The following is a 27,965-nucleotide window of genomic DNA, read 5'->3' on the forward strand; positions in this document are numbered from 1 at the left end:
ATCAGAATCTACTCTATGTCAGGTCATGCGTTGGGTGCTAGAGATAAATGAGGAAAAAAAGAGAGAGAAAGAGATTATCCTTACTGACTGTATTGTCTGGTGGAAGAGACAGACATTAACTTTAAAATTATACAAGTTGATGTGAAATTGTAACTCAGACAGGTACTTCCAAGGAGAGATATACAGTGCTATTAGGGTGAGTAACAGGGAAATCTAGCCTAGTTAAGAAAGTCAGGAAAGACTTCTGAGAGGAAGTGACAATTGAAGTATAACTGAAAGAAGAAAATGTGTTAACTAGGTGAAAAGAGGGAGAGAGAAGTCAGGGAAGGGAGCCAGAGGAGTGTTCCTGCAGACAGACCTTCATGTGCAAAGGCTCTGTGGCAAGCGGGAGTAAGAAACACTTGGAAAACTTAAAAATGCAAGCCACTCTTTTAAGACAATATATGGAAAACCATCTTTTAATTATAAAGCAAGATATGCACTTAGATATCAACCTAAATTTTGTAATTATTATTATAAGCTCCCATTTATTGAGCAACTACTATGCTACAGAACCCTCTATTGTGCACGTAACAAATATTATCCCAAGTAATATTTATAAGCGCTATTTAAAGTAGATAGTACTATCCCCATTTTCCAGAAGACAAAACGGGCTCAGGAAGGTCACACAACTAGTAAACAATAGGAACCAAGTTTGAATCTAGATGGATTTGGTTTCAAAGCCCTTACCATAGTGTTCAAGGTGACACTGCAAGAGAATGTCATTTTAGTTGGTAAGGGCCAACAGCAGTGAAGAAATTGTGTGGAGAGTACGTTTTTCTTCTCCGTGGTTTTGACTCCCACCTTGCTTGTGCCTTCCAGATGGGCTAACCTCTATTTCCTGTTCCTGGTGATTCTGAACTGGATGCCCTCCATAGAAGTCTTCCACAGGGAAATCACCATGTTACCACTGGCCGTTGTCCTGTTCATCATCATGGTCAAGGACGGCATGGAGGACTACAAAAGACACCGCTTTGATAGAGAGATAAACTGCTCCAACATCCAAATATATGAAAGGTGAGGGAAATCCTTTCTCTGTTTTCTCTCTTGCAAATAGTTTATACAAACTCTCAGCATTTTCAAAGGATTAGTCTCTCTTCTCACATTATATTTTCTTAAGACCATTTAATTCAGTGATTCTCAACCAAAGCGATTTTGCCCTGCATGGAACATTACCATTTTGGGTTGCCATATTGGGAAGGAGGGTGCTAATGGCATCTAGTGGAAAAAGGCCAACGATGATGCTAAACATCTTACAATATACAGGACAGCCTCCCACAACAAAGAGTTGTGATCCAGCCAAAATGTCGATTGTGCTGAGATTTAGAAACCTCAGTTTAATTTGTGTAAACACCCATATTATTAAGCACAAGGATGTTATATTATTAAGAGTAGGGTTGAAAGTTTGAGAATTAAACTCTAGAATTGACTGGATCATCTCAGGAGACCAAGCTCAGGAGCAGCTCTTTGGCGAGTGACAGGCAATGTCTCCCAAACAAGAAAATGTATACCATTTTTAAAGCATCTGAGGCTCTTGGCTAAAAATTCTTGCTTTAGAACTGAACCAGGTAGGTTTTAGGACCCAGAGTTGGTGCACCTGTTCTTGGCTGCCTGGGGTGGAAAAGGAAGATACCTGCGGATGACGTCAACATTCCAACAGGTGGAGTCTCAACAAGTAGAAGGAAGTGACCTGGCGGGTACACACCTGTTCCCTGCAAGCTCTTTCCTTGTCATAGTTCTCCCCTGGTGCTTGTACACCGGCTTTTTATTTTTAATTTTTCTTTTGAAATAAGAGAGAGAAATTTTCAGCAGAGAAGGCAAGTAAAAGATGTCAGAGACATGACTCACTGGCAGCTGAACAACGGAACCGGTCAGGAAAAAAACTCTTTGATGGGGAACTCGAGTGCCATGCTATGAGAATTAAAGTAACAGGATTGAGCAGAGATGAGAAAGGAAGGGAGGAGGAAACGGAAAAAGAAAGAAGACAAGAGACGAGTGGTGGTCTCCAACCTGCCCTTTGAAGGATGGTCCCACAAAGAGAACCCCAACAGATGTTATCGTGGGAATCAAATTAAGACCAGCAAGTACACTGTGTTGTCCTTTGTACCCAAGAACATCTTCGAACAGCTACACCGGTTTGCCAATCTTTATTTTGTGGGCATTGCAGTTCTGAATTTTGTACCCGTGGTCAATGCTTTCCAGCCTGAGGTGAACATGATACCGATCTGTATCATACTGGCGGTGACTGCCATCAAGGATGCTTGGGAAGACTTCCGGAGGTACAAATCTGATAAAGTTATCAATAACCAAGAGTGCCTCGTCTACAGCAGGTAAGGCAAAACGCTTCAGGGAAGTCTCGGGGGCCCAGTTCTGATCTTTCTGTGGCTGCTGCCACTGTAGTTGCTGTTTATAGAGGGATGTGGTAGGGAGACAGAATTATTTTATCTCAGTGAAGCTGTTCAATTTCCACAGTGAGAATTATGGTCTAAAACCAGAACACAAAAAAATAGAGGCTTGAGTCAGTCATTTATTAAAATTAGGAGGTCTTTATTATGTGGCATTTTCCTTGCTGTTTCAGATGTGTTTGACATTTGATAATTTTGTCTAAATTCTCATCCCTTCTTGGTCCAGTGTGGCCATGAGCACATTGGAGTGTGTTTGGTGACCCTCAGAGGGAAGAGGCATCATTGTTTATCAAGGGAGCGGTAGAGCATTGTATTAGGAGAACCACCCTGGAGACACACTGCCTGGGTGGAACACTGTCTCCATCACTCATTAACTACATGACCTTAGGGGAGTGAGAATTGGAACACTTCCTGGGGTAGTTGTGAGAATCACATGCAATAATCCTTGGAAAGTGTTTAGCACTACGCCTGACATATAGTAAATGCTCAATACGCAAGCTGTGATTGCCTCATTTTTAGAAGGTAAAACTCAGATTAGCTCCATCATCAAGTCTGTTCTTAAGCTTCCTCTCTGATGTTGTTCCAACCAAAACAAAAACTGCACACCCCTTGTCTTGCCACATTGTTGAACGTTATTTTATACATGTTGCTGTTTTACTAAGGTTCCATTGAGCAAATGACCAAACTGAGTTGTTAGGGATAGGACGTGCTCTCGGTCAATAAGGGAAGAAGATGGAGTGATTGTGTGTCTCAATTTTGTGACAAGTCACGTAGCCCAGAAAGAAGCAAGGGAGTCGAGTCTGGGCTTACAGAGAGACTGCCATGACAGAGCACTTTCTGGGCTTGCAATTAGAAGACTTAGATGATCCAATCACTAGCAGGCAAGGGCTTGACTTCTTGGTAGGTAAGGAAAATGTCCACCTCTCTCAAGGAGCACCATCCCTCTGACTTTTCCTCTCTGACTTCATCGACCCCAGTTCAGCAGAAGCTCCGCAGTTGCTCTGGTCATTCTTAGGATGAAAGGGGTTTGCTTCAAGGTGCGCACTGCAGCTGATTAGGGCTACTTCCTTCTGAGGACAGGCTCTCTTCCCCGGGGGAATAGAAGATGAAGGACTTGCAGCTGGCTGACAAGAGGGTTTATGAGCCAAACTCCACTTGGAAACTTGTAGCCTGCAGAAGCCTCTAGGGACACCACGTGATGCAAAGGGTTCATTTGTCTCCAGAGCACCCCTAAGAGAAACTCCATGTCCTCCCCTCAGCGTTATATGAACTTCTGGCCTCTTCACTTGCAGGGCCACAACTGCCTGTCTGAAAAAGTTAATCTGAAGGGTCCTGTTGGCTTTTTCAGCTAGATCCAATGATCTTGAATGTTGTTAGCATGTTGAACACCTAGAATTCAGATTTAGTCATTCCTCACATTATTTTTTTTTGTGAGGAAGATCAGCCCTGAGCTAACATCCGTGCTAATCCTCCTCTTTTTGCTGAGGAAGACCAGCTCTGAGCTAACATCTATTGCCAAGCTTCCTCCTTTTATTTTTTTTCCCCCCCAAAGCCCCAGTAGATAGTTGTATGTTGTAGTTGCACATCCTTCTCGTTGCTGTATGTGGGACGTGGCCTCAGCATGGCCAGAGAAGCGGTGCGTCAGTGCGCGCCCAGGATCCGAACCCGGGCCGCCAGTAGCGGAGCGTGCACACTTAACCTCTAAGCCACGGGGCTGGCCCCTCCTCAGCTTTGAATAAGGAAATTATGAAGAAAGGGAAAAATAACTGTTGAGGTCTGATGCCTTTCTTTGAAGAGACTGTTTTTTAAGAAAGCATTGCTTTTCTCTTGTCACCAATCCACTCCGTCATTTTTTGTTTTCTGTCTTTCTCCTTTGGTGTTTTTCTCTGAGAAGATGCACAGTGGCAAGCAGGAAGCTGGTTCCTTGGGGAGGAATGTGTGTGGACCTCAATTGGCCTGGTCCTGTTCTCCCTGCTCGGCCAGAAATCCTCTGCCCTAAGCATCCCAGAATAATGGGCCTGTTCTTGGGGATAATCTCAGTGTTGATCAGACCACAGACTGACCTGTGCTGGGTGCTGGCCTGTTGTAAATCAGGCTGTTGTTGTTCTGTTCTCAAAATAATTTCCAGGGAACAGTGGAAAACCAAGGTGATAATAATCCTAGAAAAAAGAGACATTAGTTCACAGGCTCACTGGCAGAAAGGGACATAAGGGTTTTGGTGGCAGTATTTCTCAAAGTGTATTCAGTGAAATAATAATGACAAAGAGATGGTCTCTGATAAAAGACAACCAGGGCCAAAAAAATGTACCCTGGCCTTCCCGACCCGTGACCCATAAAGGACTAAGAAAAGATACACAGTAAATAAATCTGTTCATCTTTGATTAACTCAGTATTGTTCCAAACTTACTGAGCCTCAGAAATATTTTTTAATATCTATTAACATCTCCATTTGGGAAATTTTATTTTTTTCAGTATAGCAAAATAATTGACTACTGGGGCCAGGCAGGTAATTGAATGAAATAGACTGGATACAAAAAGGAAAGCAATATTATTCATGCACTGATACGTGGCAACTGACGCTTGGCATCAGTGTTTGGATACAATAGGGAGTAGTGGGGAGTGTGGCAAACTGGAAGGCCCATACATTCATCTCAGGAGGCAGAGCTGGTCACTTGGCTCCAGCTGTTTACCATGTGGAAATATAGGCCTAGTATCGCCAGATTGTCTGAATTTTATTAGAGGAGCTAGAAATTCATATTTTTATTTCAAATGTTTGTAACTGATATAATTTTTCAAATACTTCAGACCGATTTCATTTGACCTAAAGTTCTTATTTTGTCTGTGAGCCCCCTAATTTGCAACCTTTGCTTTATAATATCCTAGGAACTTGGAGTCTCTGCAAAAGAATAATTAGACTCTTCTTTTGAGATTCATCTTCAATGAGGGATCCTCTTAACCTCTTTGGGTAGAGAAGGGGTGTGACCTTGAAGCAAAAATGCAGGCCTGGGAGTCGGGAGGCCTCTCCCCTAGGCCAGGATGTGTGACTAACTACTAATAATAGCTTAGGGAAGTCATTTAAATCTCTGGATCTCAGTTTCCACTTTTGTAAAACTTGGGAATTAGACTAAATCTTGTCCTGTGAGATGCACTATGAAAGAACAGAACCCACAGCCAAATAAATTCGGGACATAGTACGTACTTGATGCTTCTCTCAGATCTAACACTGCACATTAACATAACAAGGTTCTGGGAGGACCCTCAGTCAGTACCCTAGCCGACTTTGTTTAACTCAGTTGTGTCAGTTGGAAATGCTCTCTGCTGCAAGCAGCAGAAAACTCAAACAAGTTTAAACAACAAAGAGACTTCTTGGCTTAAGTCACTACAAATGTCCTGAGGTGGGCAGGTGATCAGGCGTAGGTTCAATCATTCTAGATCCAGTACTTAGCTTCCTTCTCATTCAGTCCCCTCCGTGTCATCTTTACCCTCAGGCAGACTTCCCTCAGGGCGATGAGCAGCTCCTGCCTTCATGTGTACATATGATAACTCAAAACGGGAGAAAGAAAGGCACTTCTGAAAGCTTTCTTGGAAGGTCTGGGAAGTGTAGGGGAGGAAGACAATTCCTCTACCCTCTAGGTCCTTCTGGCTGGTCTAAGAATTAAATTGGCATGAGACAGAATAACAGGAGAAAATCAAACAAAGCTTTATAACATGTGTACATGGGAGAAACCCAGGAAAACTGAGTGACTTGCAGAATGGCCAAAGCTGCCACCTTAAATACCATCTGCAGCTCAAGACAAAGGAGGATGTTGGAGGTGGGGAAAGTCAGTTATGGGAGATTACCAGAAAAAGAACAATAAACAAGAGTAGGGTTATTATGCAGATTTAAGTCCTTGCCTTCTGCATTGATAACAGTTTCTAGAGATAAGGTCATCCTCTTCTTCCTGGTATGCAGAGGAAGACATCTTTACAAATGGAGATTTCCCTTACAAATGTAAATGTCTCTTACGAAGGGTAACTTCTACTTGGTTTTCAGAGCTTCTCCCTTGTCTGCAGTTTCCTAAAAGTAACCAGCCCAAAATACTCACACCACAGAGACACAACTTGAGGTGGCAAATTCTTCTCCCCTACAGAAACTTACTCCCAAGACCGTCCTCAGTGACCCCAGTGGGTCACATGCCTGTCTTTGAGCCAAGCCTTGTGAGCAGGAGATGGGGTTATGCTAACTAGGTTATACCTGAGCCACAGAGTCCAGCATGAAGTCAGCTTCCCTGAAAGCATATGAGCTACCCAGAGAAGATGTAAAATCCAAAGGAAAAAATGAGACAGTTTCCAAGAAAAGGAGAACAGATGTTGGAGAGGCCACCTCCATGTCCTCAGCACTCTCACCTTAAAATGTTTTTGAGGCTAGACTCTGTGAATTGCTTTCCGTGTATTAGTAGGAACATACACACTTTGGGACATTCCATACTATATATCCCTAAGGTTCTTCCAACTCTGAAGTGGAGTAATTCAATGAAAGACCCCGGAATAGGAAGCTAGGAAATACTAGATAAGTGTTAGTTATTATCTTAACTGATGGGTGCTGAAGGGCATTTCCTTTTGCCACATATCCATGATATGATAATACATGATGGGATGTCAGGCAAAGAATACAAGATCTAAGAGGGCAATTTTTTTTTCTAAAAAGCCACGTTAAAGCATATATCTCAAGCACTAGCTCTATCCGTTTTGTCTCAGATTCACACATTTGAGAAAATGATGTCTTTTTTGTTTCATGTTTGTACAGTTGAATACTAGGGCCCTCACTTAAGATTTTTGCTCCATTTAATCCCATGCAACATCCAGCCTAGCCTTGTTTATACTGCGAGAGACGCTTTATGCAAACGGCAGAAGCACTGTTAATGGAATAACAATCCTGTTAGAGCATTTTCTTTTAATATAGCAACTGTGCTTGTGGTCTAAAGGCGACCCATTAATCAGATTTATGGAATGACTTCAAGGAGAGATTAGCTTCAGAATTGCATTAGCTTAGTTTCTCCCAGGGCTCAGTTTAATGAGTGTGGAAACCATACACCAGCAAGAGATTTGTATTTTTCCATCCAGCTTCGTCAATTTTTATTTGTATTTGGAAAACATGCACTAAGGAAGCAGAAGTGTGGACCAGAGGAATCCATGGAGGTTTTCGTCCCCATATTGTAACGGAGCAAAAACTTTCCAGTGTTTCATCCATCCACCTGTTCATCCATTTAGCAAATATTAATTCGGGACCTAGTGTGTGTGCACTAATGTGGTAGGCCTTGTGTGCCCTTAAGGAGATCAGGGATCTCGAGGAGCTTGTAAACAGCTACAGTGTCCCCTGCCTGTGTACAAAGGGACACAGTCAGGCAGGGGGTGCGGTGACTCATCTGCCTGTGAGAAACAGCAAGGCCGAGGGAAGCTTTCCCTGAAGAGGTGACATTTCAGGAGCTCACTGAAGGATGAGCAGCATTTAAACAGGCAGAGGGAACACATTCAGCTCACCGCCTGTCCATGTGTCAACTAAAGCTTGTGTGTGTGGCTTATGCTGGTGTCAAAAAGACCAGGATCAAGAAATGTCAGAAACTTAGGAGAAGAAGGACTCAGATAAGAAATTTTAAAATTCTGACTTTTTACCAAGACTTGGAGACTCTCTTTTCCATAAGCCAGGTGTTATAATTCCCGGTGAAATTATAACATAAGAATAATTCCAGATGCTAGAGGAGAGCGGCCAGTCTTCTGACAGCCTGGCACTGAGGGCTTGATTACCCAGCAGCGGCAAGCGCCGCTGGAGAAGAAGGAGGCCTGGCCTGAACCCTGTTTTTATTTGTATGTCAGTTGCCTTTTGTGCCAGAGCCCCCACTGGCAAGCCTGAGAAGGAGGCAACCAGAGGTCCTGATCCTGGGTCTGTCACTAATTAACTGCATGACCTAAATGAAGCCACTTAAGCTGTTGGGGCCCCATTTGTCTCATCTTTAAACAGCAATAATAATCTCTCTATGGTATATTTTGTGAAACGTTGTACAGATGACATGCAAGAGGGCTTGAAAATAGCGGAGCTGTAGAAACAACTATACAGTGTGATGCCAGAGGTAGGTGAGGACAGCAGTCTCAACAATGACATTTAAAATGTGACATCTTACTGGATGCTTCGCACCCAGGACTTTGGCACCAGACCTGGGATAGTCTCAGAACTGCCACCTACTAAATGTATGGACATACATAATTACTTGATCACTTGAGCCTCCATCTCAGCATCTGTAAAACGGGACAATACTAGCACCTGTCTCCCAAGGTCATGTGGATTGAACGAGATAATCCTTGTAAAAAGTTTAACTCAGTGTCTGCGCCATAAGTAGTTCTAAGTAATTTTTTTTTTTTTTAATTTTCAGTCACTGCAACTCTAATTGTTTCAATGCTAGGCCCACCCTGAGCCTTCATCTTTCTTGCTACATTCTCCACACATATAAGGGAGGAACTGTTTAATTATTCGTAAAAATCAAGGACATTCACTGAGCCACATTTACCAGTGGGCAGGGTTATAATGTTTTAAAAGAAGAAACTTATTATATTCTGCCCTCTCAATTCTCTTCTTTGTGGCAGAATTTAAAACCTGAATTTGGGAAACCCCTCTGGAGCCTAGACCTCTTTCTCCACCTCTCTTTCCACAGCACACCCGACCACACTCATACCAAGATTTAGATTCAGACAAGGGATGTAAGTGGCCTCATCTATCCCACAGCCTAAGCCACTTCTTCCAACCCAACTTCTAACATAGAGTGTGCATTAGAATATCATACTTGTATGCCTATTAATAAAGAAGCTATTTGCTCCCCATTCTACTATTATTTCCTCTGAATAACAGTTCTCTGGGAAACCCAAAGGAGGTGAGATGATTGACAGGGCAGAATTTAGGCTTTGCCAGGGCCATCCCAACATCAAAATATGGTCATAAATCCAGGTACATCCAGAGTTGCTACAGGTGTTAAATAAGACAATGTGTGTAAAATGCTTAGCATAGCGCCTGGCGTTCAGTAGCACTCAGAAAATGTTAGCTAAAATATTGCTAAGGAGAGTTCTATAACCTTGATAGCTGGCAGTCGTCATGAGCTTGGCCCACGGGGGAGTAAGCAAGAAAGACCATTGGCTGGAGTTTGGAACCGCATGAAAGAAGACAAACTCTTTACCATAGGACTTGACTCCAAGTTCTAATTGCATAGCAAAATGAGCCTGGGGGAAGAATCTGAAAAATACAGACAACAGAGGAACAGCTAGTGTCATTTGAAGCATGACTATGAAAAGTGCCGCTGGCTGGAGTTTACAGACCAGCAGACCATTGCATCCATCCCACAGGTCTCTGCGCTGCATTTGGCTTCTCTCCGAAGCATCAATTTTGCAAGTGCCCACCCCACTCCCACTGCCTACCCCACTCCCACTGCCTACCCCACTCCCACTGCCTCACCCTGTGCGCACAGGAGGCCATAAGCTATTTGGGCCAATTCAGCTTGTCATTTCAGGATAGAATGCGTTAGATCCCCCCCAAACTCAATGGATGGAAGGGTCATAAAACAAGAATTCAGGTGGCCCTGAAGCTCTGCACTCATGTCATCAGGCATGATTTGTATTTCAGCCAATGAGGATTTCTAGCCTCTGTTTGGCCATTAAGAAGCTCCAAAGGGTGAGGCTCCTGTTCTCAACCAGCCTCGGTTATGTCTATGTCACCAGATTCTGAGACTTCATCTGCTTTGTACCTCACTCCCAAACAGAACCAAGAGATCACATTGAGCCATGAAGCTCCCACAAGTGTCATTCAGATGTCCCAGTAGGCACAGCTATGTGACCTTACACAAGTTAGGTAAGCTTTCTGGGCCTAAGTTTCCTCATCTATGAAGTAGAGATAATAGTAATAATAAAAGTTGTTTCATTATTAGACAGTTAAATGGTAATGTAAGTTAAGTGCTGGGCTCATTTAGATACTCAATATGTGTAAGCTTATGTCATGTTGCATTACATTATGCTATAATATCATTTTTGGGAGTCTACTGGTGAGTCCATAGAAAAAGAGATTGGATGTTAAAATGGCTAAAGGTTAGGAAAAGCTTCCCTCCTACTGCCCCATGTTCAACATAAGTCTACAAGGAATCAGTTACTAAATATTTGCTGAACACTCCCCCATGTGCTAGACACCATACCAGACCCCATGTAGGCACAGAAGTATAAGACCCAGGGTCATCGCAGCTCTCAGCAAGCTTATTACATAGTTGAAGACGTGAGACATTTAGGAAACAGAATCACAATACGTAAGGAAGTGGGGCAACAAGAGGTGCACCATTGACACTCAGTGCCCAGGACTGAAAGAGAAAGGTAGGATTTAGATCAGCAGAAGCTAGTGGAAGGGCATTGGGAGTAACATCTCATGCCTTGAATGCCCCCAGGCTGCCTCCCCATAATCTGTGGCCGTGACTTTGCCAGACTGCACCTGTGAATCCCCTGTCCCCCGAGCATGGTGTTTCCATGACCATCACTGCTTGGTGCCATTCTGTGCTCAGTTCTGCTTTCTGTGTGTGGCAACCATGTGGACTAAGAGGTCAAGGAGTGGGCTATCCTCAAAGCTGGGCATTCAATGTGCTCTCAGTAAAAAGAAGGACTTTATACTGTACAAATGTGACCCACACACGTCAGTCCTCAGCAGCATCTGGGTGATAATGAGGTCACATTAATATAAATGCCCCAGTGACACTCAGCACCAAACTGCTGATTTGGGACTTCAGTCCACCCACGCTAATCCTTAAGACTCCCCAGATATGTTTGGGCATCCTCAGGGAAGGTGACTATTACTTGTGTCCCCAGTATTTCCAGCCAAGCCAGGCCCAGGTCTCCTACCACTCCTCTGGCCTCAGCTGTCCCCTTCTGGTACTTTCCTGAGTCCTCTAAGTCTGAAGCCCTTTCTCTGTGGTCTGCAGCCAACAGATGGGTGCAGCAGGCAAAGAAGAGATGGGGGGGAGCGGAAACACAGTTGCACTCACTGCCCTCTGTCCCCAGCCCAGGCTGTCTTCAGTATAACTGAGCTTCTGTTCCATTTCCTGGTGCCAGGTCGGGGAAAGAGGCCACACAACCCTTTCTTCCTTTTCAGTTCCTACCCCCTCTCACCAGTGTCCTCCTCCAGCCAAAAAACCCCACCTCATTCATATCAGCTCATGAAAAGTGACAACTACGCAGTCTCCAGTCTACTGTCTCCGCAGCAGTGCCCCTGTTTGCTCTAAGCTAATGATAACTATAAGGATAATCATAGTGGCAGTAAATGCCATTTGCTGTGAGCTCATTACATACTTTTCATATCTTATTTAACTCTCACTATAACTTATAGAATAGATTTTATTTGTCCCATTTTATAAATGAATAAGCTGAGAGACAGTAAGTAGTGGGTTCAAGGTCATACTACATATAAGAAGTAGTTCCAAGTCTCAAATCACACTCACCTGACTCCAAAGCTTTTAACCACTCTATGATACTGCCTCTCCCTCACCACCGCCAAAACAATGGAGCATTGCCGGTATTCCTGAACCAGCCCCAGGGCCCTTGGTTGTGCCATGGAAAGAATGGAGGTTCTAGCCCAAGCTTTATCACTGTATACCTTGGCCAGGTCACTCCTAGTCTCAGTTTCCTCACCTGAATAATGGGGGTTGAATTGGAGTTCTCTCAAATATCCTCCAGCCCTGTTTTTATTGTTTGTTTATTAAGACTTTATTTTTTTTAGAGCAGTTTTAGGTTCACAGTAAAATTAAGGGGAAGGTACAGAGATTTTCTACATACACCCTGTCCCCACACATGCATAGTCTCCCCCATTAGCGACATCTCCCACCAGAATTTGTTACAATGTAACATTTGTTACAATAGGTGAACCTACATGAACATATCACTATCATTCAAAGTCCACAGTTTACATTATGGCTCACTCTTGGTGTTTTACATTCTATGGACAAATGTATAATGACATGTATCCACCATTATAGTATCATACAGAGTATTTTCAATGTCCTGAAAATCCTCTGTGTTCCTCCTTTTCATTCTTCCCCAGCCCCCAACTCCTGGCAACCACTGACCTTTTTACTGTCTCCGTAGTTTTGCCTTTTCCAGAATGTCATATAGTTGGAATCATACAGTATGTAGCCTTTTCACATTGGCTTCTTTCACTTAGTAATATCTATTTAAGGTTCCTTCATGTATTTTCATAGCTTGATAGCTCATTTCTTCTTAGTGTTCAATAATTATTCCATTGTCTGGATATACCACAGCTTATCCACTCACCTACTGAAGGACATCTTGGTTCCACATTTTGGCAGCTATGAATAAAGCTGCTATAAATATTAATGTGCAGGTTTTGTGTGCACATGTGTTTTCAACTCCTTTAGGTAAACACCAAAGAGCGTGACTGGTGAATCATGTGATAAGAGTATGTTTAGTTTTATAAGAAACTGTCAAACTGTCGTTCAAAGTGGCTGTACCATTGTGCATTCCCACCAGCAATGAATTAGCATTCCTGTTGCTCCACATCCTCACCAACGTTTGCTGTTGTCAGTGTTCTGGATTTTGGCCATTCTAATAAGTATGTAGTGATATCTCATTGTTGTTTTAATTTACATTTCTCTGATGACATATAATGTGGAACATCTTTTCATAAGCTTATTTGCAGTCTATGTGTCTTCTTTGGTGAGGTGTCTGTTCACATCTTTTGCCATTTTTTAATTGGGTTGTTCATTTTCTTATTGTTGTGTTTTAAGTGTTCTTTGTATATTTTGAATAAATGGTCCTTTATCTGTTGTGTCTTTTGCAAGACACATATTTTCTCCCAGTCTGTGGCTTGTCTTCTCATTCTTTTAACATTGTCTTTTACAGAGTAGAAGTTTTTAGTTCTAATGAAGTTCAGCTTAAATCAATTATTTCTTTCATGGATAGTGCCTTTGGTGTTGTCTCTAAAAAGTCATCACCATGCCCAAGATCGTCTAGATTTTCTCCTACGCTATTGTCTAACAGTTTTATAGTTTTGCATTTTACCCTTAAGTCTGTGATCCATTTTGATTAATTTTTAATAAGGATGTAAGCTCTGCATGTAGATTCGTTTTTTTGCATGTGGATGTCTGGTTGTCCCCACACCAGACACGTGTGGAAAAACCATGGTCAGTGGGGCAGCCAGACTGACCATTCTGGGCCTGATGTTTGAGCTCCCTGAAGGACAGCTCAGGACAGCTCATCATCCTATTTTGAATAGGGAGTCCCACAGACTAATTCTCCTGATAAATTCCCTCTACTCTGATTCCTTGAAACCATTTTTATAAAACCCACATACTTGAGAAACCGAGCCTTAAGCATCCTCTCCTCCTCCATTTCCCCCTTTCACCTGCTTCCCCATGGCATCCAGTTGGTTACAAACCTCTCTTGCTATTTATTTACCTCTTAATAAGCCCTCTCTCCTCTCGGAAAGTCACTTAGCGCTGCACCACTTAATTTCTCCTCGAGGCGGAATCTGCCAGATGGAGTCTTCATCCCAAGCCCCGTTGATTTGTCTTATTTTTAAACAGCAGTGAACATCCCATGAAACTAAAATAGCACTCAGTTCCCAGGTGTGGACTCACTGAGCAGGGAGATGATCAAGAGCGTGTGGCCGCGTCCACCTGGGGCAGCTGTTTGGACGTGCTGGATTAACAAGGGAATGACTTCCTCAGGCGGCTCCCGGCCGGCTGCTGGCCGCGTCTGGGCGTCACTCAATGCAGGAGCACGCCGCTGTTCTGCGTCAGATGGATTCAGCCACTCATCGCTCCCTCTGGCTGGACGCCCTCAGGCTGTGCATCCTTGCGTTTTCCACAGACGTGCTCCTGACAGTCGAGGAGACAAATGAGCCCCAGAGACAAGAGACCAGCACAAAGTGGCCCAGGACAAGAAGGAAATGACCCTGAGGTCATTTTTTATCCTTAAAATTCCTGTAAAATTTGACTCTGATTCCATAACATAACTATGTTTACATTAATATAAATAAAATGCTTCAAATTATGTACCAGATAAATTACAAAACCATATCCCCACACACATACAAAAATCTTTGTTTAAAACTAACACCTCAAAATCATGTTGATCCCATAGCTTCAGGCTCCCAGATACACACAACAGGTTGCGTGTCTGGAAGTATGTGTGCCTCTATTTGCAAAGCACAAGCCTCAGAGATGGGCGATCTCTGACTTGGGGAGGGTAAGCCTACAACGGGGACTGAGAATGTTTCTTCACCATGGCATGTCATCCGAAGGAAAAGAGGATTACATCTAAGGGAAAGACAGAGGCAATTGCTACCCGTACAACAATGACCTCCCTGGATCCAAGGAATAATAGAAAGAAGACAGAAACTGGTCTGACTTACGGCTTCTTGAGTGACTCCTTTGCCTTATGTTGTCTATCATCATGATGGGAATTGACAAGACAACACTCCAGCCCAGCTCACAGAAGAGGCTGTTCATAAAAATGTATATACCATAAGCTCATCTCCATAACCCTCTATCTTCCATCACCTTACATCCCAGGATAAGCAGTGAAGTCCTTTATCAGAAGGGGGAAGAATGAGATTCAGTGTTCATGGGAGGAGCTGTGTTGGCCTTGCCTTTGATATGCCTATGTATGCAGCACTCGCAACTCGCATTTGCAAACCTTCTGAACCAGTGTGCTCTGGAAGTGTTGGCATTTGGGAGATTGCTCAGAGTCAAAGGTGTCCTCCCTAAATCCAATCTCAAATACCAGGTGGAATGCTGAGATTATAGCAATCAACTGACACCCCACCATTCCCAAAGGCATTATCCAATAGCACGCAAGTCAAAGAGGGGAGGTGAGGAAGAATGTAGACATGTTGAGTGATAATCTTTTTGGGGCAATTTTGCTGTAATATTTAAAAATCCTTTTTTTTCCCTCAAAAAGAAAAAAAAAAGGCAATAGAGAAAGCCAGTCCCTCCTTCACCCTATGAGATTCATTTGCCATGGAGAGTGTGGGCCATTCCAATTCCTTTAAGAGGTCTTATGCTTGAACATTTAGCAGGTGTTCCCAGACCTGCTCTGAAGAAAAATACAAATCCTTCCCTGAATCAGCAGCTGGACCATAAATTATTTGACAATAGCAGTGACATTCCTGATGGAGGAGTATCCACCCTAAACACATCAATAAACAAACAGACAAATGTATTTCTGAAATGACACTGAGAAACAAATCTGGGGTGGCTGTCCCTATTCTTCATGGAAAAAACAGTGATGTGGGGCAGAGGGGAAGCTTAAAATAAACTGATGGAATGAAAAGTGCATAGAAACCTGTTACATACTTTTCCATGGAAAGAATTATTACTCAATGCTATAGATACATTGCCTCTGAATCCTCAGAAGTGGTCTTAGTAGCTGTTTGGACGACATTGCCCAAGGATTCATTTAACCAGTGGCCACTACACTGTGTTCTCAGAACCACGGGCACTTGTACAGAACTCTGGGTCTTCAGAGTTGCAAGGCTGTGCCCCAATTCTGGTGTCCTGATTAATTTATAGACTCTGATCAGATCTTCCTTTTGCCTCCCAAAGGGAAGCACATTCGTTTCAGGGGACTGGGGGAGTCCTATGCAAGGATCTTTTATGACAAGGAAGATGGGGTCTTAGGAAGGCTTGCTTAGAGTTCTCCAGAGGGTCCCAAAGAAGGGAGGAAGACATCGAACCCCTGTCCTCTTCAGGCACATTTGTGAAGTCAAAGGAGAAAGTGAAATTCCAGTCACATCTCTGTCTCTGTGGAAGAGGGTGCATGTCATGCCCAGGGCAGCTCAGACTCCAGTGGAAACAGAAACAGTAACATGCCCAGAGGGCTCAGCCTCATGGAGAAAAACAGCAAAGGAGAACCTGCCTCTCCAGGCCCAGCGGGGCTCAGGGGCATCTGGCCGCAAGCCAGCTGGGCTCAGATACAAAGGCCACATGGTTTGGTTCCAAATCCCACATTCAAGAGGAACATTTCCAAATGCAGCCTTAGGCAGAAGAGCCCACACCTCCAGAACAGATCTTAAAACTGTGTCACACAAGAATCTTTGAGGGCACTTAGAAAGTTAAATTTGAGTTGGCATGTCTAAAAGGCTTCATGGGACACCTGATGAATGCCTTAAAATATTTTTAAAAATTATGGAAGGTGAAATAGATCCAATTGCCTGGGAGAGCAGAATTAGTTCAATATTTGGCGAAGCAGAAGGAAGACTGTAAAATGAGAGCTCTTTGAAATGGAAAGTATTGCCTTGGGTAGGAGCGGGTCCTTTTGCTGGTGGTAGAACAGCTGAGGCTGTGATACCATCTGAGAGGAGACAGGGAAATGTTTTCGAGGAGGTAGGATATCTGAGCAGTGAAAACTGTAGGATTTGGTGTCAAGTTGGACCCGATCTCAGGTTCCAGCTCTGTTTTTGTATGACCTTGGGAAATTTTTCTTGGACCCTCAATTTCCTCATTTGTGAAATGGGTATAATAATATCTACTCCAGTGGGTTATTATGCAAGTAAGTGAAGTATTAATTAAACTAGTGCTTGGCGTGTTAGAAGTGCCAAATTTGTAATTGTTTGCTGCCACTGTTATTATCTGAGCTTGATAAATTGCATGGGAAAAGAAAGTGTATAATTTCATCAGATTTCTTCAGCCCTCTGATTCTATGATTACAGTAGATCCCATCTCATCCAAGTTCCTGGTGCCATCTTCCTAATTCCCTGACTGTCCAGAGTTTTCTCCTTCAGCACCGCTCTAGATCTTCCTAAACAATGGCCTATAACCTCACCTTTCTGACTGCCCCTCTCCTCCCATAATCAGAAACCGTCTTTCCTATACCCCAGTTCCTTGCAACCTTGCTTTCTGTGATGACAACTGGCTATTCTGGGAAATGTATATCGAAAGTGCTTTGTTAACATGACTGTGTAGTCACCTTCTCCTTTCAAATTTTTCTCTCGCTAGAAAGGGCTGAGCACAGTACCCAGTCAACAGCCAGCAGTCAATCAAAACTCTAAATGATCATAAAGACAGATCACTTACTAATGGCAATATATAGATCATGCTCAGCTCTTCTAGAGAGATTATAATGGTGGTCATTTAGGCAAGGTAGAATACAGAGCAGTCTGTGACAGGCTGACTGGGGGATATTTAGGTGCAGGTGGGACCTTCCTCCATTCACTGATTAATTTTCTGGAGAACCTTAAAACTCACTCTGACCCCTGTCTTGCTCCCACCCAAGAAAAGAGCAGAGCTACGTGCAGAAGCGCTGGAAGGATGTGTGTGTGGGAGACTTCGTCCAGATGCAGTGCAATGAGATCATCCCAGCAGACATCCTCCTCCTCTTCTCCTCGGACCCCAGCGGGATCTGCCACCTAGAAACCGCCAACTTGGATGGAGAGACAAACCTCAAACAAAGGCGTGTTGTGAGGGGCTTCTCACAGCAGGTAAGGTTCTTTCTAAGATCAACTGTGAGCTCAAAGGGAAGAAGTAAGCCAACTCTACTGGAAAATTGAACTTAATCTGGTGGATAGAAGGGAAAAGAGTGGATGCCTCTTTTTCCCAAGCACTTAGGTGCACCTAATTCTCCCTGCTGCTCTGAGAGGGGGATTATCCCCTATTACAGATGGGGAAACTGAGGCTTAGGCAAGTTAAATAACTTGCTGAAGGCCTCAGAGTTCCTAAATGGAGACCCATTCTTTCATCTGAAGAAACTGTGCTCTCTGCTCTAAACCAAGGAATCTAATGTCTGTTCAGTTACCCTTGGGACCAACTCCCTTTCTGCCCTTATCCAATCCCTGCTCATCCTCCCAGTGCAGCTCCAGCAATTTCTCTCTCCATAAATCTTTTCTAGTACTCCTTTGACCCCAGCATAAGCTTCAGTGTAGTATTATTAACTATTTTTCCATTTGCGTATATCTATCTTACCTTCTCAACAGTACTGAAACCTCTTTGAGGACAAGGAGCAATCATTGACACATTTATTTAATCCCCATATTTATATGTGTGGTGCCTTGGACATCATTATTCAAACAACCATTATCGTTTGGTGGTTAAGAGCCCAGGCTCAGGTGTCTTACAGAGCTGGACTCGAAGTCCAACCCCACCGTTTATTAGATGTCTCACCTTAGGCAAGTTATTACCCTCTCACACCTTCAGTCCCTCATCTGGAAAATGCAGACAAAAATAGTACCCTCTCCAGAGGGTGATTCTGAAGATTAGAAGATATGTACATGAATTACTTAGCGTGAAGATGGGCACATAGTAAGAGACCAGTAAATGGTAGTAAGTAGCCATGGTGTTAGTAGGCAATACGTGTTACCTGGTTGAAACTGGGTGTGATATTCCAATTTTCAATTCAAATTCCCCTTGTGAGTGTTGATTTCCAATCTGGTACCTTTCTCTACCCATGGAAAAGAATAAAATTCTATCACTTTTCTTCACTCTGCCAGGAGAGAAATGGATGAGTCAGGGGATTTAGGAGAAAGAAGGCAAGTGCTTCATTCCTCAGAGATTCATGAGCTAGAGTTCAGTTATCTAGATTAAAACTCCTCAAGAGAGGACAACACATCATACTTCACTTTGCCTCTCTCAAAGCACTGGATGAATAGTTCTCATAAAATCCCTTTTGTGTGATTGACTCAGTTCTCAGAAGTCTGTTCTCTCATCCTTACAATGGAAATAATAATAGCTATCCCACAGTTTTCCTGTGAGATTCAAATGAAATAAAGAACAAAATATGGGGTATGGTGCATAGTATATACTCAATAAATGGTCTACTGCTGCTACCTTGGCTGCAGTTACTACAGCAGGAATGGAAACCACCATGACTACATCACCACTGTAGGGGGAAGAGAGTGAATCTCCCTCTGCCCTTTCCCTTAAGGTTCTTCTGGCTGGCCAAATAATCAACAAGACAGGTTAGCAGGAGAAAATAATACCAAGTTTAATAACATGTATACATAGGAGAAAGCAGGGACACTGCGTTTCTCAACACCATAGCAGAAATTCTCGTCTTAAATATCATTTTCAGCCAATGACAAAGGAGGATTTTGGGGGTGGGGGGAGTCAGTTACAGGAGATTACCACTAAAGCACAGTAAACAAGAGTAAGGTTTATTATGTAGCTCAAGGCCTCACCTTCCACATTGGTAAGTCACTAGAAATGAGCTCATCCCCCTCTCTTCTCCAAACAGAGAGGGAGATACCTTTACAAATGGAGATTCCCCTTATAAATGTAAATGATTGTCTGGCAACTCTTCACAGGGTCATCCAGAGAATGTGGCCAGAGAGACAGAACTTCTGATAAGAGGGGCTTGTTGGTGCCTTTCCTATTGTAACATTTACCCTACGTTATCTTTACAGCCATCATGATAGATCAGTTCCAGGAAGGAGCCACCATGTCAAATTCTTTAGGCAGTTAGTGGGGGAGGTCAAATGTCCCTAGAGAAAACAACCAAGGTAAAGAGATAGATTTCAGGGTGGCCAAATCTTGATCTCCCACACCACTATCTTGCTTTTTACTGTTATTGTGGCGTCTCAGTCTTCCCATTGGGTTCCAGGCTCTACTTGAGTCAATCACTGCACTGGGGCTTGGTGTCTGAGTTTTCTCTTCTTTGCTTGTCTTTGCCACATTCACCAAATCACCCCAGTGTTTACAAAAAGGCAGGGCAGGTTCTGGGGTAAGTTCACAAAGCCGTTCTAGACATGCACTAACGATCTATTTCTGGGCTCAGGGCCCTATGGCCTGCCCTCTAGAGCAGAGGTTTTCAAGCTTTTTTAACCATAACTCATACGGTTTTAACTCATAACCATAATATATAACATGTGCATGCGGATATGCACGTGAGTGCATAAAACTGAGTCCTCAGCCATACTACACGCAAAGCGCTCTGAGACTTTCTATTCTATTTCATTTTTAAAAAAAGTTTTGGGAATGGTGAAACTTGTATTTGCTTACAAATCTCCCCTTCAGGCTCCCCATCCCAACATCCTTATCACAATTCTGAGTCCTTTTTACTCTCTCTTGGGCAGTTATTTCTGTGGTGTTGACTTTCAACCAGCCACTTTTCTTTTTGTCTTTCACAGCAGCTTCCAAGCTGTTTCTTGTATGTTAATTAGTCAGATAATTTGGGATTTGACTAGACGAAGAGCAGGATGAAAGGGTCATTCACACTCCAGTGCTATAGACCAGCCAATTTAATAACACCTCTCAAACTCTAACCCTGAATTCTCACAGGGTATTTGGCATGATGATTTACCAAAAGAAAAAAAAAATGGTAAATTCATTTGTGAAGGGAGGAAGATTTATTTGCTTAAAGGTTTCTACAGTTCTCTATTCTGTTTCAGTTCTTGATTCTCCCTCACTTTGCTCGTGTGTTTTTCCCTTTCTATATAATAGTAATGGTAGTAATAATAACACACCTTTATTAAGTCCTTACTAAAGGCTTTGCATAAATTATCTCATTTATCCTCACAAAAACCCAGTGAGATAGGTGCTATTATTGTCCCCTTTATACACACGGGGAACTGAGGCATCAAGAGGTTAAGTAACTTGCCCAAGGTCACTGAGCCAGGAAGTGTTGGAACCAGGATTCAAAGCCAGGTTTGTCCCGAGTCAGCTCTCAAGGTTTTCCATAGCATCTCCCTGGTCCTTTGACTTACCTTGAGTTTACCCGGAGGTGCTTACTTGAAAGCACACATTTATCATTTTCAATATTCTTCCCACATATAAGTAGCAAGAGGCAGGAAGAGTAAAAGTAGGCTTAGCCAGCTCCCGGGGGAGGAGGAATTTTGGCTGTTCTTTGCTACCTTGCTTCTCCCTTATGTCTTTGGTACAAAATGATTTTTGAAAATAGATAAAATTCTCTTCTGGCTAACTCTACTGTAGTATTTCTCAAATGTGCTGAACACAGATGTTGATGAGAGTTACAAGAAAAATACATGTTGCAAGGTCAAGTTAGACCAGAAGACAACAGGTTACAAGTTTTCAAATATTGCGCATTTCAGATCTTCTCAGGAGAACTTCTCAGAACTTCTCAAGGAAAAGAGGGGGCAGGTACTAGTATGTAGCATTTCTAAACATTTATCCACAGAAACCTTTTATTCCAAGGAACATATCCCAGGACTACTGCAGGGGAGGTGGGATTGCAATTTAGGGATTTTCCCCAAATACATTACAGGTGTTTAGGATGTAGTATAACCACCATGGGGAAAAAATTTTTAAAAATGTACATACATCTTTCCCCATTACCACCACTAAATTGTGATTCACCAGGACTGAGTAGGGTCTGGGCATGCATATTTTAAAAATGTTCCCTTAGATGATCTTGATATGAACCTACCACCACCTCCTTGAAAACCTGTACAACAAAGGGAAGGTGCCACTTCAAGTACTTCCAAGAAACACTCATCATAATGAGGACGAAACTGCCATCTGTGTGCTTCTTACAAGTGCTGGTGCTCTTGCGTACATTGTCTTTTTCAGTCCTTGCAACCACCCTGTAAGGTGGCCATTACTATCCCCATTTTACAGATGAAAACTCTGAGGTCCACAAAAGGCAAATTTCACCAGTTGTCTCAGAGAGGATTTTGAACATCTACAAATATGGTTTGTTTGGAAATTTAATATCTTAATAAGTATTAATGGCTTTTGTTAGCTTTTCCTTCTGACTCCCTATTGGCTATGAAACTTTCGCTTTGCCAAAAGGGTTTTTACCAACCACAGAAATTTCTAGAAACTTCCCACCCCACACACCCATACCCATTTTCACCATCTTGTGGATGATGATAGATTACTATATTCTGTTAATTCCAAGTCAATAAGACAAACTTTGTCCAAGCTCCCCTAGGTCAGCATTTCTCAAGGTAGAGTCTGTCAAACCCCTATCTCAAGAGATAGTTCTTGAAAAACAAGGTTCCTGGTCAAATCCAACTGGGAAGTCTGTGTCCTGTGGACCCCCCTCGAAGGTTCCAATGTCCATTAACATACTAAGGTCTCTGAGAAGACCTGGAATCAAGAGGCCAGGTAAATTTTCTTTAACCCTGAGCTTTCCAAACTTATTTAACCTCAGAACCATTTTTTAACCACAATATTTTTTAACATTCATATACAAATTCGGGGGAAATATTAACCTGAATTGTTAAAGACACGTAATCACAACAGGTGAAGGTGACTAAGAAGCTGACAATCCTCATGGCTTAGGCAGTTCCTTTTTTCCTTTCCTATCGAGGTTCGTATGAAATTATAAACATGAAAGAGCTTCTCAAAAGAGTCTTCCTCCTGTGACATGGCACATCCTTCTCAAGGTTGCCGAAGCGTTAGTCTCTAAATCCTTTTCTCAGAATTCAACTCAGATCAAGCCAGTTTTTTTCAATTGGAGCTTTCATCATGATGGGCTATCTTTGAATTCACAAAATTATTGACCTGTTTTTGAAATATTTATTCCCACATCCCATTGCTGGGAAAAGGGTGGAAAGGGAAGGGATCCAAAATTAGGGTTATGGTAAGGTCTGCCGAGCAGGCAAGAGGACTTCATTAGAGAATTAAACTATAATTTTCTCTTTGATGACATTCTGATCCCTGAAACCTCCTCTTTAAAAGGAGGTTTTTTTCCAAGATGGGCACTAGGCATTTAACCCCTGAAAATGAGTATATGCCATCGTTTTGGTAAATGAAGCAGTTACAAAAGCCGAAGAATCAGAAACGAATGCTTGCAACTCGTATTTCAGATCAAACGTATCCCTGGTTACCTATTATCCAAATCACTGAAGCCTAAGTCCTACTGAAGCATGTGTCAGACCATTTCCCAGGGCCAACCAGGAACTTGTGAGACATGGCCTAGCCTCGTCACCTGAAAGCTTGTCAGAAATGCAAAATCTCAGGCCCCATTCCAAACTGAACCGGAATCTGCAGTTTATAAGAACCCCAGGTGATTCCTGTGCACATTGAAGTTTGAAAGCACTAGCCTAGGGCATCATTGATTAATAATTTTGCTTATCTGTTTATTGCTCAAGTTACAGATTCTTAATCAACTCTCCCTTTTAGCTAGCTTGCATTCCACTGATGGTTAATGTTTTTAAGCCATTTGCTCAACTGGCAACAGCCATCGTGGCTTGGATCTTCTGCAGTGAATTTGTGCTGATTTTAACGTATTTAGACAGAGGAGCACTCTGCTGATAGAGTCGAGGTGGGGTAGGCAATCATTTATCGCCATCCCAGTTCAGTGATGAGGCACTTCGAATGAAGCAAAAGGTAGCTGCCTGTCCTCTCAACCTTGCCTGTCCTGAGAACCAGAGAAAAATCCTCTTTCCTGGTGGATTTTGTAATGAGACCTGCCCCTAACAAGCTGTTCCAAATTTCCCTTAACAATGGTACTTAGTCATTCTACCTGTTGACTACTGCTTAAATGTTCACCAGAGATCACATTTTCTAGGGTTCTTTTTATCTATAGGATGTACATAATAATAACAAGTAATATCAATATATAACAACTTGATTGAGCACATGCTATGTGCCATAGGCAGTTCTTCTAAGTGTTCTGTACCTATTATCTCTTTCTACTTCTCATCAATAACCCTATGAGACACGCACTTTGACATCCCCATTTGACAAATGAGGCAAGAACAGTTAAGTAACCCCACTAGCAGTGGACTGAGCTCTGATTTAAACTCAGGCAGAGTTCTTTTATTTTAACTTTTTATTATGGAAATTTTCAAGTATATAGAAAAGTAGAGAGAATAACATGATAAATTTTTATGTACCCATCACCTAATTTCAACAATCAACACCTGACCAATCTTGTTTTATCTATATCCCTACCCGCTTCTCTCTGTAAATTATTTTGAAGCAAATCTTCAATATTGCAACACTTCACCTATAAATATTTCAATATCTATCTCTCAAGGATAGGATTTTTAAATGTACCTTTTTACCATCCTCATGCCTAAAACATTAGCAATAATTCCTTGATATCAACTTTTAAGTCAGTGTTCAATATTTTCAGTTCATTTGAATCGAGATCCAAATAAGGCCAAATACTCAGATTAATTTCTTAAATCTCTTTTACTCTTATAGTTTCTCTATTCACTTTTTTCTTGCATATTTAGTTTTTGTTGCTGAATAAACCAGGTTGTTTGTCCTGTAAAATTATCAGTAGTCTGGGTTTTACTGATTGCGTTGTCTTCCTGTGGTGCCATTTAACGTGTTTGCCTATCCACTGTATTTTTATAAATTGGTAGTTGGATCTAGTGCCTAAATTAGATTTAGGTTAGATTTGTGTTTGTGCTTGTATATGTCAACGTTACATGAGTTGATTCTCTAGCATCCTCCAAAGGTGACCAATGAGTTTTTCTTTTTAGTATCAATATGAACTCATGGATTTAAACATCTTTGATTTATGTCAAATAAGTACAGTCTGTATATTGATCACCCCATCGTTAGCCAGTGGGAACTTCTTCACATTGCCTTTTGAGTTTTTTTGCCATGACCTCAGTAGTCTTTAGTAGATCTAGTCCCTCTCAATGGAAAGTGGTATTTAGAAACCACAGTAAGTGCATGCTAGAGGTACTTAGTGCTGTTGGGTTGATCACTGTTTCTATGCCATTTAAATGCACAGAACTAGGACTTTTTTAAAGATTAAATATATCAAGAATTATCCTGATACTTCATTTCAAATTCAGGACTAGAGGTTTTTGCTCAACCTCATCAACATTAAATATGTAAATCTTTCTCCCACATCAGGCAAAGTCCTTAACCACTGTACTACGTAGCCTCCTTTTAACATTGGACACACAGCAACCCTTAGAAGTAGAAAAAGAAGAAAATTAGCAACATTTTTGAGATGAGGAAACTTAATTTCAGAGAGGTTGAACCTTGTTGAAGATTATCCAGCTAGTATAATGTTGAGCCACAATTGGACCTCAATTCTGATGTACCTGATTATTTTTCCTATCAATAAAGTAATTTTTAGATCCATTTACATGTATTTTCTATTTCTAAAATAAATATAATTTTAATATATATAAAAATGCTGAAACTATATAAGTTTTGGTTATGATTATTTACAATAATAATAATTTGACTGTGAAAGACGCAAGCCTATGAAAAACTTTTAGTTTTTATAGCTGTCTGATCTTCCTTTTGGTGACACTCTCCTCCGGAGTTCTCCTGGGGTGTGGGGACACACACACATCACACACATACACACCACAGACATGGGAGACCCCTCTTCATAATGTTTAGCACTATTTACAAACTTCTATTAAAAAGTCTTTTTCCATTTCCGTCCCTTCAGGGACTTATGAGGAAGCTCTGCTAGGTTGTTGGAAAGATGTAATCACACTAAGGTATTAGTGGATGACAGCCCAAAGTTTTCCTCCTTCCCCCTATCTCCAGACCCCAAGATAACATATTTACATTTTAATAGTGGCCTTCACTCTCCTTACCACTAAGGATAACTGTGGGCATTTCAGGCCAATGTGGGAAATATTTGGTGTCTCAAAGCAGAACCATGCCAATCTAGTATATGGAGTAGTCAAGACTCTTGATTAGATGTGACAGAACCCTGATTCAAAGTAGTTTGGACAAAAACAGAATTTATTGGAAGAATACATGGTGAGTTGTGCCTTAGGGTCAAGTAGAACCAGAAATTCGGAATCCATCAGTACAATCCCATCTCTTGTCTATGTTTCTCTCTGTGATTGGCTTCAATCTCTCAAACTAGCTTCCCTCACATTTAAGGAAACACGGCACCAATAAACCTGCACTTACAACTTCACCCCCAGAGAGGACTGGGAAACTTCCCTGTCATCTAGATTGAAAAGCATCCCAGGGAGAGAGACTGATTAGTCTGGCTGGTGTAATGTACCCACCCCGAGACCAATTAACTCTGGCCAGAGGGGAAAGACCCTGTGATTGGCATCCTCTCCTTCAACATCATGGTTGACATTGGCCTATGAGTCAGAGGAGTTCTGAGCAGCACAGCAGTAAGTATCCATTACATCCATTATGCATCAGGGCTATATAAGCCTCACTTATGTATGACCAAGCTCAACAGTCCTTAAGGTGAGGGGCCCCATGTCCTCTGTCTCTCTCCTAGAGCCCCTAGTGGCATTTCCTTTTCCCCAAAAGCCCTTCCCTGTCTGCACTTTCTCTGCCTAGGCAGCATTCTCTACCATGTACCCAGAGTGAATCACTCCTTTCTCTGTGCAAAAACATGGACTTTGTTCTCACCACTCTCAGCCATTGAGCCAGCCTCATTGTAGTTCATTTACTCAATCATAAGTTCATTTACTCAACCAGTGTCTGATGAGGTCCTCCTATTTCCAGAAACTGCTAGGATTTGCTGTCGTTGTTTATCAGCAGGGGTGACTCATTATGACAATATCTTCTGTAAACAACTTAATATAGAATTTCTCTAACTGGAATTCATACTCTTCTTTGTGACTTCTTTTGCCAAAAATGTGAGGTACAAAACATTGGATCTCATGTCATTTTCTTGTATCTCAGTCATCCACAGCAAGAAAAATGTGTACAGAAAAGGTTTGTGCAACAATTTCTTAAGGCAGCATTGCCCATCTGGTGGCAGCTGCCCATATTTCAGGTATCATGCATTCACTCATTCATTCACCAAATATTGAATGAGGGCCTTCTAGGTGCCAAGAGCTGTAGCGTTCACTGGGGGTCCAGGTGTAAACAGAGAGACTATAAACTGTACACTCTAACAGGAAACTACACAGACAATTTTTCACAAATTTACAAACAATTAATTGATTCCTTTTCGGAGTGACAAGAAATCATCCCTTTTCCACTATTTGCTTAGCGTGCCAAACCCACGCCTTATATGTTGGAAAATGTCATAGCAAGATTTCAAGATTAAATTTAGTCTTTGCCCTGAATAAGAATCAAAATATGTGTCCACTTAAGAAAAGAGAACACAGGGCCGGCCCCATGGCTTAGAGGTTAAGTGCGCACGCTCCGCTACCGGCGGCCCGGGTTCAGATCCCGGGGGTGCACCAACATACTGCTTCCCTGGCCATGCTGAGGCCGTGTCCCACATACAGCAAGTAGAAGGATGCGCAACTATGACATACAACTATCTACCGGGGCTTTAGGGGGAAAATAAATAAATAAATATTTAAAAAAAAAAAAAAAAGAAAAGAGAACACAGACTATGAGGAACCCTTAGACAGAGTCTTCCCCCACAGCCCTCCAGCCCAATCTGTATGCTTCTGTGGGAATCACAGGAGCAGACAGGGAGACGCAGTGTGGTTGCATATGAGACCATTTCCTCATCTAGGGTTAGAGATGTAACTCTAGGGTTATGAGAAAGTAACTGCCAGTCACTCTGCTGTGGGTTATCTTGAAAAGAACTCTGACCTGGAAGCAGAAAGGTTATCAAGTACTGGTAACTGTCATTACTTTTCAGACAGGATTCTCAGAAATCAGGAGGTTGTTTAATTTGTATGCCAGGAAGGAA

At 42.2% G+C, this 27,965-nt stretch overlaps 1 protein-coding gene across 4 annotated transcripts in view; it reads left to right on the forward strand.

Annotated features, from left to right (window-relative positions):
* ATP10B (ATPase phospholipid transporting 10B (putative)) overlaps positions 1 to 27,965 on the forward strand; it is a 300,183-nt gene that overhangs the window by 195,490 nt on the left and 76,728 nt on the right. For 3 of the 4 annotated variants that reach the window (XM_087429455.1, XM_087429456.1, XM_087429457.1), the window contains 2 exons: positions 862 to 1,056; positions 17,730 to 17,934. In XM_087429455.1, the coding sequence (XP_087285581.1) occupies positions 862 to 1,056; positions 17,730 to 17,934 (400 nt within the window). Of the gene's footprint in view, positions 1 to 861; positions 1,057 to 1,729; positions 2,370 to 17,729; positions 17,935 to 27,965 lie in introns of those variants that run through there. The other variant, XM_087429459.1, reaches the window with a different exon arrangement.

Source organism: Ceratotherium simum, chromosome 4 (assembly GCF_057802395.1).
Source record: "Ceratotherium simum simum isolate JZ-2026a chromosome 4, ASM5780239v1, whole genome shotgun sequence".
NCBI lineage: Eukaryota > Metazoa > Chordata > Mammalia > Perissodactyla > Rhinocerotidae > Ceratotherium > Ceratotherium simum.